We start from the raw sequence: 14,380 nt of genomic DNA, 5'->3' as shown, positions 1-14,380 counted from the left end.
CAGATAAGTATAGGAGACCAGTTAGTTGTTCTGACTTTGCTAGAGAGCTGATGGGGAGAGGCTCCTCGGAGGTTGATTCTGAGGTTGAATCTGTACCAGGTTCTTGTCTTCCGCCACCTGTGTAATAGCAGGTATCTAACCCAAGCTGTTTGTAAGTGTTCATTGCGTTTTTTGTGTGTTTTTCTCTTGATAGGATAAGGTATTAAAATGTTTGCGCAGGTGATGTCCTCCAAGTATCCACTAAAGGTCCATTCAGATTTATTATCATATTGGGTATAGCCAGAATTTATTGTCCATAGCTCTCTTTCTATAACATGAAAACCCTTTTATTCAGGTTTTAACAATCTGACTAATACTTCTATTCACATTTCTATTCTTATTTCCTTTGTAGCACAAGTATAAGGAGGCGTTTCAGAAAATGAAAGGACAGATGCTTGGCTCACGTGGCCTGGAAGGTGATATTCATATTGCTCATTCAGTCCATGCAGCATCGTTGCAGAGTGATGTAAGTATAAGAAAGAAGATGTGGGCATTTTAGAACTGGCTTCCTAATAGTAAGTAGTTCCTCATGGAAGATGCACTAAGCTCTGTGGAATAGCTTACTATTTAAGAATTAGGGCTTTCTTCCCCAATTTCCAGATATGTTGGTATGATATTCTTACCATTGTTTTACATTATTTAAAATTCCATGAATTTGACAATAAGATTGTGCATTCTTGCACAAAGTCCTCCTGCATAACAGTAATGCCTAGCACAGAATATTGTACTGAAAGTGTCACTCAGAGGCTGATCTAACTGAGAGTTAGTAGTGTGTTTTGTACAAAAGTAAATTAGATTTGGTAGAGATATGAAGTTATTCAGTAACTACTTTCATTTTACTGTTTTCCTGAAAGACAGAAGGATGAATAAGTTTATGGAATTTCAAGTTGGGAAATTTTTGATAGGGAAATGGTTCCCACTTGGTCTTGATATATGCTAAGAATTACATTATTTGTTCATTGTCTGTAAGAATTGTGACTGTTCGGTGCATTTTGAACACTGTGGCTTGATCAGAAAGCAGTGAAATATTTGTCTGACTTTAAACACATAAATAATCTAAGAACTACATATCTTACCATAATTGTCCATAGTAAGCCTGATTGTGGATATAGATGGGAGAGTGTTTGTGGATTTCAGTGAGCGAGTGCTGAGCTTGTACTGGGATTCTCTTGTGTGATGGTACGTTTAGTCATACAGGTAGCGCTAAGCGTCTGAAGAATTCATCCATCTGTCAGGTTATTCTAAATCAGTTTGATGATCATCAATAACTCTGGATGTTCATTATCTGGATGAACAGCCTGAACATCTCAAATTTGCATAATCTGATAGGGAAATGTCATGTGAAAAAAGTTCTTTGAAGATTTTTACCTTTCTTTTCCTGAACAGAGACAGAATGGGAAAAAACCAACCACTAAAAATCACATTTAAAACTATGAAATGAAACTGGCTGAATCGATGGGTACCAACAAATAATTTGATTGAGGATTCGTGCTAATTGTAATATAAATATGGCTGTTTGCATTTATCCTCAGGCAGTAGCTTCACCTTTTTCTTGTGCTTTCGAGAAATGCAGTGGATTAAAATTTCATTTATGAGTTTGGTAGTTCTATAGATTTAATGTATTCAGTTTTAACAAAAAAATAGAATGATAGCTTAATTGACTATAATGTAGATGGCTACTATTTTGATTAAGAATAGACTGCTACATATTCTAAGTATTGATCATTCACAGTATAGTTAAACAAGTTGGGAACTTACCTTTAGAAAGAATAATTTATACTGGATAATGGAAGAAATATGGAGAATGTGTCTTCTATTCAAAACCTGAATTCTAATTACCATGCTGTGCTATCTGTGTGATCTGGTTTTAATTTGATAGGTGAAGTATAAGCAAGGTTTTGAGGATACAAAGACTCACTTCCACCTGCCACTGGATATGATAAACTTGGTACATGCCAAGAAAGCCCAGTCTTTGGTCAGTGAACAAGAATACAGACAGCTGCTACACCAGTACACTTCTTTGACTGATGATGTGAGGTTGCGGTGTGCCAAGAATGCATACAAACTACAGAGTGAGGTAATCGCAAAGTATCCCAGCAATATTTCCCTGTTGGTTTTGATGCAAGAAAGTTCTGTTCCAAATCAAGAGAGCTGACAGTATGTATTTGAGCAGCAGCTGAGGGATAAACAATGGCTGTTCCCCCTTGATTACATTCAGGAATGAGACATCTGTCTTACTGGGCAGTTGGTACAGTGTGTGTGTACGCTATACCAAGAGGTAAAGAATAGTAATCTTAGATGATCTGGCAGAGAAGTGTTTGCAAGTGAGGATGATTGCACTGTTGGTAACATACTCTTTTTAAGATCTTGCTAACCACACAGACTGGTTGCCATCTAGTATTTGAGTTGGTTTGCATCTGGGTGATATTCATGTGTACTTCCACAAGGAAGATGCCTATTGTTAAAAATCTGACTTTTAAGACATTTATAAGCTCTGCCCCAAAACATAACCACTGAAATTCTAAGAAGGATGAGTTTAGCTCCCTACATAATCTTGAGTAAATTAACTGGATAATGCCTTACAAATTCAAGGGTAGGCTGTGTCTGTAGGCACAGCCCTGAGCAAAGGGCTTTTAATAGATTACATTGCCTCTGGAGACCTCAGGAGGGGCTGTATCTGGCTCCAAAATCCTACCGTATATCAATTTAACATTTTCAGCCAGCAATCTTAAAGATGTCAGACTGTGTTCAAAAAGTATAAACATCAATTGCCAGTTGTGCTGCCCTAACTTTGATGAAAACACATGTAATCAGAGATTCTGGGGCAGGTTTCCATCCGTGCCCTTCTTTGAGTTGGGAGTGAAATGTTGGTTGGCAGCAACACAACTCAAGAGTGCAGAATGTGCTCTCTCTGGTGCTAATAGCTGAAATTAGACAAGAGACCACCTTTAGTATTGTTCTCTCTTTCCATTTCATGAAGAGTATTTCCTGTATGCAGCACCATGAGGTCTTTGAGTCTAGAGATTAGACCTGGATGGAAGGGTAGCTGGTTCTCAATAAAAAGAAGGCATAGTTCTTTTGCATTATAAGTAGATAGCTGAACCAAAACACCTCATTAACTAAAGCTAGTTCTTCCCACAGTAAGCAGTAACAGTTTCCACGTATCCATCAAGTAGGCAAATCTGTGCTTTCCTAGTTATTTGGTCTGTATAGTTCTTTCTAAGCAGAAAATCCCCCTCCACACACTTATCATCATCAAATGAAATAATATTTGTCCTAATGTATCTGCTAATAACCTCTTGGTAACTTTTGAAAAAGTATTTACAAGGAGTCCCTGCTGGGTTTGGTGGTCTGGAAAACATTTTAACAAAGTCTGTATAGTGGCTTATAGTGGTATTTTTCCTTAATGTTCCCTAATTATATTTGACTATTCGGAGCTATTAAACCTGAGGCTATTTTGCCTGCAATTCCACGTACTAAAAGGTTTCCAGCTTTTATTTAAAAGTCTTTTCATATACTTTTCTAAACTGGTCTTACATATATTTATAAATAAATAATACCTATGATTTAGATGTTATATATGAAGAAAATTCATGTATCTAGGAAAAGGTTTTTCAAAGTTACAAATGAAAGTTAGGAGTCTGAGTATCATTCAGTGTTCATGAGACTTAGTAGTCCTCAGAATCTTGCCTCTGTACTGTAGAACGCACACAGACACATAAAGAAAGACAAGAATGTAAGGTAATGCATATGAACTCTCTGGTAGATACTAATTTTAAACGGATTTATTTGAATAGTGTATATATTTGGATGAATAAATATAGGGCATCTCAAATGCAAACTTGTAATTACTTCTGCTTGGTTTTCCTTAGAATTTATACCGGTCTGACTTGAACTTTATGCGAGGAGTTGGATGTATTACTCCAGGGGCTCTAGAGATTGAAGGAAAGAAGAAAGCTTCTGAACTCATCAGCGAGGTAACAAAAGAGGGGTTTGATTTCCCCACTACAAACAAGAATTTGCCAGATGTCTTTCTATTAAACTGGGCTGGCAAAGTGACTCACTGGATAATGCTAGGCTCCCTCCCCTTACGTTTGATCATTCTGTGCGTGTCCTAACTGCAGATGGGTGAATCTGAAGGAGTTCAAGGCTTTGCAGACTTTGCTAATTGTTTTCATAAATCTTTTCTCCTGTGTTTCAGACTCAGGAGGTTGTTATTTTATGTTATTTATTTTAGAATTGATTTTGTTTTTTTCAACTAAAAATCAGGCTGTGCCTATGTAAGTACCTTGTACTGTTTCTCTAAAATTAGGCTGACCTGTGGAGGACCCAATGTATTAATTACACTGTCCTCAGTTCTGCTGCTGCTTTACAGTCTTAGTCTGGTTTTCACTTGCTGCTTTTGTGTACTATTGTTTTCAATATTGATTTTGCAGTGATCTTGCAGTTATTTTGCTCGCAATTCTGACATAGGACCACAGGCCAGGTGCAACCTTGTTTGTTTCCCAAAAAAGTTCAGCAGGCTTGTGCAGCACCTTCTCTCTGAGCGGGTTTGCCTTTACTGCAATTCCACTAGACAGGGTTAATGACACCAAGGAGTGAAATAACCTCATTACTGTATTCAGCATAGCAGCACTTTGTTTTTTTTACACCTTGTTTCTTATGTACTTTTCATTTCCCCTGTGAGACTTGAATGCATCAAATTGAGAGTAGCAAAAGGTAAATTAGTTTGATGGTCAATAGACACATACCCTTTCCAAGTAAAGTTTTAGGCACAAGAAGGAATACTAGACCACTGGTGTTGGAAAATCCCTTAACTGACAAGACACTTTAGTTGTTCTGTTCCCTTTTCTTTGTGTGTGAACTCAGAGTAAATATCGTCAGCAGCCACATTCCTTCAAGTACACATCGGTGACAGACTCTCCTGGCCTCCTTCATGCAAAATTCAGCAATATGATTGCTAATGAGGTAGGTTCTCCTAATGTGAGTGAGAAAATATGCCTTTCAAAATGCAGCAAGCTAGGGATGGAGGAGTGGGAAAGAGACAACCCTGTTCTGAAGGCAAAATGCATCAAAAAGAAAGCAAGCATCACTGATTTGTGCTTTTTCACAGTCAGATCATGTTTTATTATTTCCAAACATTTAATACCATTTTCAACTCAATCTCTTTTAAAAAGCTAAAATAGTACCCATACAATAGAGTTCCATTGTCAGGTTTTGTAAGTGAAACAGAGCCTCAAAAGATCAGCTCTTTGGGGTGTTCTTGAGGGAGCTCATTTGCATAGTATAGTCCACTTTAAGGGGCTCCTAAAAAAAATAATCGCTTTTCTAATTTGGGAAAAATGCAAGACGAAGCCCACAGGCAAGTTATCAAAATCATCTATAGCAACATGAAGAAAAATCCAAGCTGGAAAACATGGCCAGTCCAACAAAAATGCCTACCTTTTTATTTAACACACATTCATGATTTGCTTAATGTTCATAGGTCTACTTCGGGCCTGCTGGCAGCATAACAGTGCAAGGCTAACATGATTTATGTCTAAAAATTAATATCAAAGTTTTCTCTGTCCAGAAGAAAACCCCATTGCAATTACAGTGGTATATTCTTAGCTGTTTTTTATGCTGGTTGACTATAGTTGTCATAATCATAAACAACTTACATCCTGCTGTTACATTAGTGAAACAATAAAGAAAATGAATTGCAATTGCCTTTTTGATCTCTTTCCTAGCGCCTGTATAAAGCGGCGGGAGAGGACAGTCAACATCACTATACACCAACACTGGGTCTGCCTGAGTTTACACGGGCAAGAATAAATGCAGCCAACCTCAGTGATGTAAGAATTTGTTCTGTATTTCTTACATTTCTTGGGATGGAGATGAACTGTACAGTGGCAGGAAAGATGGATATAAGTAGAGGACTTCTTAGGTCTATTCTGTTCTTTCTTTTCTTGATTTGATTATAATGATATCTGTCTCCATTAGCATATATAAGGTTGTGAGTAAATTAAATCTACATAAAGAACGAGACATGTTTTGTCTGCGTTAGTAGGATTTCCCAAAGATAATTTAAAAAAACCCTTTGATTATGAAGAATGCGACTGTAATGCAGAATAACAAATGAAAGAGGGTTCCTTTGTTTGTTCCTTTGTGCATTTGAAAGTGAAACAGCAATCTACATGTGCCTTTCCTACTTTAGGCAAAATACAGAGAATCTTGGCATAATCTGCGTGCTCAAGGCTACAAGCTGACAACGGAAGCACTCCCGTTCCAGACTGCCAGGGCCTCCAGAGAAATTGCCAGTGATGTGAGTTGAATGATTCAACCTTCCTTCTTGCCTAATTCTTGTTAACTTCATGTAAAACAATGTCTAAAGCAGATTTTACTGAATTAAAGCAACTCCATAACCATGTGAGACAAGTGTGAGACAGAATATATTACTTATGAATGAGATTCTTTGTGTGAATTAAAAAAAATAAAGAGGAGGAAGAATTGCCTCTAATCGGGAACCAAGGTCGGTTAAACATCTTCCAGTGGGAAATAGCTAGTGAATTAAAGTATTTGCAGACAGACAAATCAGAGGGATTCTGCTCCTTTCCAGGTTTTCAGCTCCTCATGTTATTAAGTGCCCACTAATTCTGTCCACCCTTCTTTGAGCTTATTTTTAGAAGTGCTTAGTGCTCCTGAATTGAAATAAAGGTAGAAGAAGCTGAGTGTTCTTTGAACGTCTGAAAATCAGGAGCTGCCTGTCTGGTTAGGAAGTGAAAATCAGGGAATGCTCCTATAAATATTTGTTCCCTTAATTTAGGAAATAGAGGAAGCAAATCTTATACTTAAAAATATCTTCTTGTCTGGATTGTTGTTTGCAAACCCCTCAGACATGGCGGTATCCATTTCTCAGAAAGCCTAAGTTCATCCCTTCCCCAGAAGAAATTTAATAAATTCTAGGAAAAACTGACAACTGAGCTAAATTTGGTAAAAGAATTCTTCATTTTATGTAGTATTTAGTTGCATATTTAATCTCTAATGTGATAAAATATGGATATATTGCATGTATATTTGGTTTATGAAGCAACTGTTTCTAGCTGTCATTTATAATGTATACTTAACCATATTTTGCAGAGTGCTTTTGGTTACAGCTTCAGATCTGCTCTAAAGGGTACAAGTCCATAATAGAATTACATCCACTTACAACAGATCTGAATTTGGTCCTTCATCTTGGAAGCACTTTATAAACATTAGCTACTGTAATTTAATCCCCACAACTCTCTTGTGTGGTAGATAAGTGTTATTATCCCATTTCAACTACATTATGAACTCTTCAGGGCCCAGGCCTTCCCTTTAAAGTTCCAAGCACCCTGTTGATGCTGTATAAATAATCATTATCATCATCATCACTATTTCACAGAGAGGATAAATGCAAGATCATAGGGAGAGTCATAGTCCCAGCTAAGATGAGAATGAGGGGTTGCTGGTGCTTATTCTTGTGCTCAGATCACCATCTTAGGCTTCTCAACATAGTTATTGATCCAGGAAAACTGAATTTACTCTTTAAAATAGCTGGGTAGCATTTGCAAATGTGAAGGCTACAGAGTGCATGATGTTTCTCTTTGGTATAGATTTTTTATTCTGCCTTGTGTTTGTTTTTGTTATGTTCTCATTCCTAGCGATAGGAATAAAACTGAGAGATAATAAAAGTACATGAACTGAGGTTAAACATGATCAATGCTTTGGGCATATTCAGAGAGTGTATTGAGGTGTGTTTAATGTTGCAACTACTGTGGTATTTAAATTGAGAGCAATGAGAGATTCAAAGACTTAATTTCTAGTGCTGCATACTTTGGTTGTTTTTACAGACAGCATAGATGATTCAATGACTTATCCTAATTTAGTTACAGCATCCAGTCTAAGTTTGGCACTGTTTTACTTTTACCCTTTTTTATTTTTAGTACCACTATAAACACAACTTTGTGATGGAGAGGGGAAAGCACATTGGTGCCAGAAGTGTTCTGGACGACATCAGGTTGCTGCATTGCCTCCATGCTGCCAAATTACAGAGTGAACAGGAGTATAAGAAGAGGTCCCAAGAAGTGTGGTCTCAGTACCATCTGCCCATGGACATGGTGAACCTTGTCCATGCCAGGAAAGCCCAGGCCTTAGCGAGTGATCAAGATTACAGACGGAGACTCCATGAATTTACAGCAGTCCCAGAAGACATGAAGATGAAGTGGGCCAAAAGAGCCCACATGCTACAGAGTGAGGTAAAGACTAACCCTTCTCTTAATAGCAAATTGAATTTAGGAGTAACACAGCTTTGAGTGACCTGTGCGGATGATTGTGAATTGACATTGGGCAATGTGTTTAGAAAGACTGTTTGTAAACTTATGTATGTGTAGTAGCAAGATATCTGATTGTTCCTCACATATGGAATATACGTGAATTAGAAGTTTCTGTGTTATGAACATAACAGAAAATCACTGTAGTCCATGTTACTTATTCTAAAGCTGAGGGATCTACACAATCATCTCTCAGCTGTTTGGATCACGGCCAGTCAGTGGTTTGACAGCCAATGCTCTATATGCAGAATTCTTGGAGCAGAAGGTTAAATGCTCAGAGGTTGATTTGGGATGTGTTAGAAAGTCATTTTGCAAGCAGAAATATCCATATCAAATAACCAGTTCCCCAGATGTGTTTGCAAAAATTGCTCATGAAAATGGAAGTTTGAGGCCCTCAGTGATACAGTTTAGTGGTGGTCTTGGCATGCGGTAATGGTTAGACTTGATGATCTTAAAGGCCTTTTCCAACCTGGCTGATGCTATGATTCTGTGATAAATTCAGACAAACTTTGATGACAGAAATGATGGAATCTTAGCATGGGCCACATCTATGCTCATTTTGCCTTAGGCCCTTTGTTCAGGGACAAGCCATTGGCTATACGTGCTTTTAAACCGATGTAGATGTTGAGTGCATGCATAAAGCTGCATAGATGCACACAGATGTATTGTGACAGTTTAGGGTCCAGGGTCATGAGCTGCTCTGTAGCAGGAAGCTCTGCCTAAAGAGGGACAGGGTAGGAGGTAAGAACCTCAGCACTTGGCTCTTTGCCTTTAGACCCCACAGGTTAGAAATCCAGAGAAATTATAAAGGTAGTTTTGTCTGATACCCCAGTATGTAATAATGTACAACATGCTTGAGCTAGCCGGCTGTTATGTCTTTTTGCATATAGGGCAAAAAAAAAAAACCCTGAAAAAACAGATGATTGGATTAAAGTCACACAGTCAGCCACTGTCACTCTGAAGGAGAAGTCAGAATTATTGGGAGTGTGGGTGCTTTAGTGGCTTTCACCTTTTATTGGGTCTGCCTTGCTTTCTTTACTGGATTAGGAGGTAGAGCAAGCCTTTCATGTGAGTAAAGAAAGAGTAATGTGTCCTCCTAGAAATGGGGTTAATGAGGAAGTGTACACCAGATAAAATAATTAGTATTCCTGACTTGAACTCACCTCAGAAAATTATTTCAAAAGGGATTCTTTTACGCCCAGTACAAACAGGTTATTACAGCTTTGAGTCATACTAATTCACTCGTGGGGCCTTCTCTTGTAACTTGCATATGATACATTATTTAATTCCTGGTGGAATGAACAAATGCAAACAGTTTGGCTTTCCTACGTGATATGTGCATGGCAAATGAAAACCCACAAAATGTTAATAGGAATCAGGGAGTCTTTTTAAGAAACCTTAATAGCTGTGGATACAAAGCTGATGGCTAACGATTTTCATTTTTAACAGCACCGCTATAAATCAGACCTGAACTTCATGAAAGGAGTTGGTTGGATGGCTCTAAGATCTCCGCACATAGAAAGTGTAAAGAAGGCTGGAGAGCTCATCAGCGAGGTAACTGATAAATCTTTCATGGGATAGCACGTCTGTAGGAATTGTTTACCATCAAGGCTCCTCGTTACATGACACTTACGAATGTAGCTTATCATTGCCTTTTGATGTGGGAGCCTGTTTATACAAGGTGTAAGTTACCAAGAAGCAGTACGGGAGATGCAAGTCCACTGTGTGACACCTGCTGAATATTTTCCATTCCGAATGAAATGCAGGAGTATAAACAAACTATGTAGTAATAAATAAATGCAGTAAACTCCATTATGAAATTCTAAGCAGGTGGTTACGGAAGTGATATAGAAAGATATAGCATTGACAACCACACTGAAGGAACATTTGCCTGTTCAGTATCATACATTAATGGAGAAAAATTATGAGCTGTCAAAAGTGTAGTGTTCAAAAGCTTTTTGCATGTGAATTTTCAGTGGGAAGTCCTTCTTGCACACACAGAAAAGGAAGTTTAGTGCCTGGGCACCACAGCAAAGATACGGTGATATGCCCATTCCCTAGCTGAAAGAGCAACTGAGACTATAGCAGAACAGTATGTTTTTAATACTGTGGCTTAAGGAAGGTGGCTTTTATGTGTTACTCCAGTTATCACATGCTTGGAATTGTGATATATCATTAACAGAAACGTTCTGTGTTTTATTTTTTCTTTGTTCATGTTGCCTCCTCTCCCTCTCAGATAAAGTACCGTCAGAAGCCAGGAAGTTTGAAGTTCACTGCTGTGGTTGACTCTCCAGATTTGATTCATGCTAAAAACAGCTACCTCCAGTGCAGTGATGTAGGTTTCATTTTACTATAGGTGATCTTAACTTTTGTTGTACTATAGTGCATAAAAGAATTGATCTCAACATTACCTCCAGTATCAGTTGCATTTAATGACTTTTGACTCCACAGAGACTGTACAAGGCTGGAGACTCTGAAGCTATGCACAGGTACACCCTGCCTCCTGACCATCCAGATTTTATCCGAGCCCGCCAGAATGCCCTTCACCTCAGTGATGTAAGTAAGCCTTTTACATCACGGAGTTGACTTGGTACACTTGCTAGGGAATCAAAACTTCCATGTATATGTAGAAGCCAGGTTCTCTGAGCCTGACAAAAACTAGAAAAGCCAGAGGTTGTGGACAGCCAACATGTTGCTAGGTTTGGGCTGGAAGGATCAGGAAATCTGCTGATGTTTATTTTGAGAGCTAGTTCTACTTTACAGGGCAGGAAACTATTATTATGGATTTCAGTCCTTCAGTATAGATCTGCTTAGTTACAAATTTAAATCTCTTTACATATGTTTGGATGGGGGAGAAGAGAGAATCCTCTTTCCTTGACTGTATAATCTACCTGTACAACACTGTGTTGAACTGATCCTTTAGGCACACTTGTCATCAACCTGGATGCAACTGAATCAGTGAGTGGAATTGGTTTAAAGGGATTTTGTTTCCATGTTAATCCAGACAGAGGCACTCGGTCTGTTCCTAATCTACTGTTCCCAGATTAAATACTTTTGTCTTTAACTGCAGGGTCACAGTGATAAGAAGCTTTGAGTTCCTAGTTTGGTGATAGGTGCTCTATTGGTGAAAGAAACAAGTAGAATTCACATTCTTTGAAGTGGTAGAGAAGAAGGTAAAAAGGCAAAGGGGTGATTGCACACATATGAAAGGTCAGCTCTAGACCTGTTAGCAGGGTGTGCAGTAATGCTTGCATTGCTTCTGCCCAGGCTAACTTGCAGGATTTCTGGCATCTCAGTTTACCTTCAAATTTACCACCACCTAGCACTAAATTCATGAGTGAAACAGAAGAATATATTTTAAAATGTGAAGTGGATTTTGTGCTTGTTTTCATGTGGTCACAAAACTCAGAGAGGGTAAATCAAACACTGAAAGCAAATGAATAAAGTGACAGCCAATAGTGTCAGTTCAGGTATCATGGCTGTGTAGCAGGACCTGCAAACTGGAAACTATTTTAAGAAAGCTACTGATGGGAGAAGAAGGAAATCTAGAGCAAATTCTCTTCAGGATGTAAATGTATTTCACATCCTCAAAGTCACATTAAATATGTTAGAACTGGCTGTTGCTCCATATGAGTTAATGAAGCCACATGTGGCTGGGGATAGAGACAGGGATCATTTGAAAAGCTTGAAATAACTGGTATTGAAATTATGATGCCATGAAACCCAAGACATTGCAAGTGGATGCATCAAAAGAGAGAATAAGGGCAATAGCAATGCAATATTGATGTGACTGATGCATCACAGATTCTAATAGAAATTAAATCACATCAAAAACAACCCCATTCAAGTACAAAAGGAAACCCTGGTGGCACTTTTCAGATGAGGCATTTTATCATTATGGTGAATAGAAAAGAATTTGAAGTGTTATAGAAGTGGATCAAAACCTTGGAGATAGTACTGATGACTCTTGATACAAATAAGCCCAGTAGGATAAAACATTTATTATTGCCGTTATGGGACTGCATTTAGGAAACTGCAGGGGGAAATGACTCTTTTGTTTCTTTCTTTTCAACACAGAAATTGTATAAAACATCTTGGGAACAGACAAGGGCATCTGGCTATGATTTTAGGATTGACGCCATCCCATTCCAGACAGCAAAGGCTTCAAGAGAGATTGCTAGTGATGTAAGCATCGTTCTGTTTTAAACACTTCCCAACCCTCTTCCCATGCCACCCCCACCCTGTAAAAAGGAGTGAATTCTGATTTAAGTGAACTTTGTTCTGGTTTGGAAAATTGGTGATCCAGTGAATCCAAATGCCAGTTATGTGCAAAGATTTCCAACTAAAGGCCCCCATTAATAATAATAATAATAATAATAAAAACAGGCTGCTCTGTTTCACTTCAAAAAGTTATTCTTAAGAAGGAGGCATATTATAATGTAGTTAAATAAAATAGGTACTAGGCTATGAATAAAGCATTGTCTAGAATAAGTGGGTCACCTTCGAACACAGAAGACCACAGTTGGCAAAAAACCATGAAGATGAAGGAGCTGTTGCTTGAGCTGTGTACTGGGTGCACCCGAGAGTGCAACAGTAAGAAGACCTCTTGTTGCTTTTGAGAGGTGAGTATTTTGGGGTCCCTAAGTCCTTGTACTCCTTTAAAGATTATCACAAAGGGCGTTCTTCCAAAGTGTCGTGTTAGATTAGGAGATGTAGTTTGTTAGCAAACCAGCCCTTGATGTTTGGGCACTATAGGATCTAGGAGAGGGTAAGTTATTTCATTACAGAACGTGAAGGCATTCTGAATGTGAAAATGAGATTTTTCTCTGCACTTCATGCAGTACAAATACAGAGAAGCCTTCCTGAGAGACAGAGGCCAGCGGATTGGATTCCTCAGTGCAAATGATGATCCCAAAATCAGGCATGTCCTCAGAGTGGGGAAACTCCAGAGTGACAACCAATACAGGAGTGGATATGCCCAAAACATGACCCAGTTCCAGAGTCACCTCAACCAGCCAGGATTCCTCCATGCTATGAGAAGCCAGCAGCTTGCAAGCAATGTTAACTACAAGCAGCCTTTTCACCAATACACTTGTGATCCTGAGCAGCTAAATGTGAAGCATGCAAAGCAGGCCTACAAGTTGCAGAGTGATGTAAGTATAGCTGAATGACACTGCCTTTCCAAGTGTTAAGAGCTGTCTGTGGTAATGTGCTTTGCAGACCTTACCTATCAACAAAATCACATTCTTGAAAGAACTACAGTCTGCTGAAAATGAATATTCTATTTATTGTAGACTCTTTATATACTCTTTCTTGAATACACAGTGTGTGGATTGATTAGAGCCAAAGAAAGTAATACACACTGGTGTATGTTTCATTCTCTCAGGTAAAATACAAGTCTGACTTGAACTGGCTCAGAGGCATTGGCTGGACTCCCCCAGGTTCTCACAAAGTCGAAATGGCAAGAAGAGCCGCTGAGTTGGCATACCTTCGGGAAATGGCATTGCAGGGTTCTTCTGCCCAGTATGGATACGGAGTTGTAAGTAGAGTAAACTGTTCTTCTCACAAATCCCAAGAGCTCTGCTCTCTAGATAGCAGACAGGCACAGAGCCTGTTGAGTCCTCGTGAATGCTTCCCAAAGTCTACAGTTCTGCCTATTATTTCAACAGAATACGTATATTTCCCACACAAAGCTTTGTGGCTTTGTGTCACCTTAATTTGAAGGAATCTCTCAAAGGAATTCAGTACTTTCATGGCTGAGCAGCTCCTGTAGGGACTAGGAAGTGCCACAGGATAGGATTTCCTTATACTATGGGATGTGTTTCCCCTAACTTGTAAATGTCAGCTCTCTAAGTGTCCTGGTACCTCCACAGCAAGCAGAAGTAGAGGTGGAAGGGACTTCCTGTAAAATTCTCCTTCTCTTTTCCTAGTCTCAGCAAGACACCATGTATTGCTTTGTGTATTGCCATGTAATCTCCACTGGCAGCTGCATGGACAGACTCAGTGTA

At 38.8% G+C, this 14,380-nt stretch overlaps 1 protein-coding gene across 3 annotated transcripts in view; it reads left to right on the top strand.

Moving 5' to 3' along the window:
• The window catches only part of NRAP (nebulin related anchoring protein), a 49,222-nt gene that overhangs the window by 33,736 nt on the left and 1,106 nt on the right, over window positions 1-14,380 (top strand). For all 3 annotated transcript variants that reach the window (XM_057420952.1, XM_057420953.1, XM_057420951.1), the window contains 13 exons: window positions 392-505; window positions 1,919-2,116; window positions 3,912-4,016; window positions 4,909-5,007; window positions 5,769-5,873; window positions 6,236-6,343; window positions 7,986-8,297; window positions 9,822-9,926; window positions 10,609-10,707; window positions 10,824-10,928; window positions 12,450-12,557; window positions 13,214-13,525; window positions 13,759-13,911. In XM_057420952.1, the coding sequence (XP_057276935.1) occupies window positions 392-505; window positions 1,919-2,116; window positions 3,912-4,016; window positions 4,909-5,007; window positions 5,769-5,873; window positions 6,236-6,343; window positions 7,986-8,297; window positions 9,822-9,926; window positions 10,609-10,707; window positions 10,824-10,928; window positions 12,450-12,557; window positions 13,214-13,525; window positions 13,759-13,911 (1,923 nt within the window). The remainder of the gene's footprint in view (window positions 1-391; window positions 506-1,918; window positions 2,117-3,911; window positions 4,017-4,908; window positions 5,008-5,768; window positions 5,874-6,235; window positions 6,344-7,985; window positions 8,298-9,821; window positions 9,927-10,608; window positions 10,708-10,823; window positions 10,929-12,449; window positions 12,558-13,213; window positions 13,526-13,758; window positions 13,912-14,380) is intronic.

The sequence above is a fragment of the Pezoporus wallicus genome, unplaced genomic scaffold (genome assembly GCF_028554395.1).
Source record: "Pezoporus wallicus isolate ANWC-B61680 ecotype Strahan unplaced genomic scaffold, APGP_CSIRO_Pwel_v1 contig_3365, whole genome shotgun sequence".
Lineage (NCBI taxonomy): Eukaryota > Metazoa > Chordata > Aves > Psittaciformes > Psittacidae > Pezoporus > Pezoporus wallicus.
The sequence above is the reverse complement of the archived record's forward strand: the minus strand, read 5'-3'. Positions and strand labels throughout refer to the sequence as shown.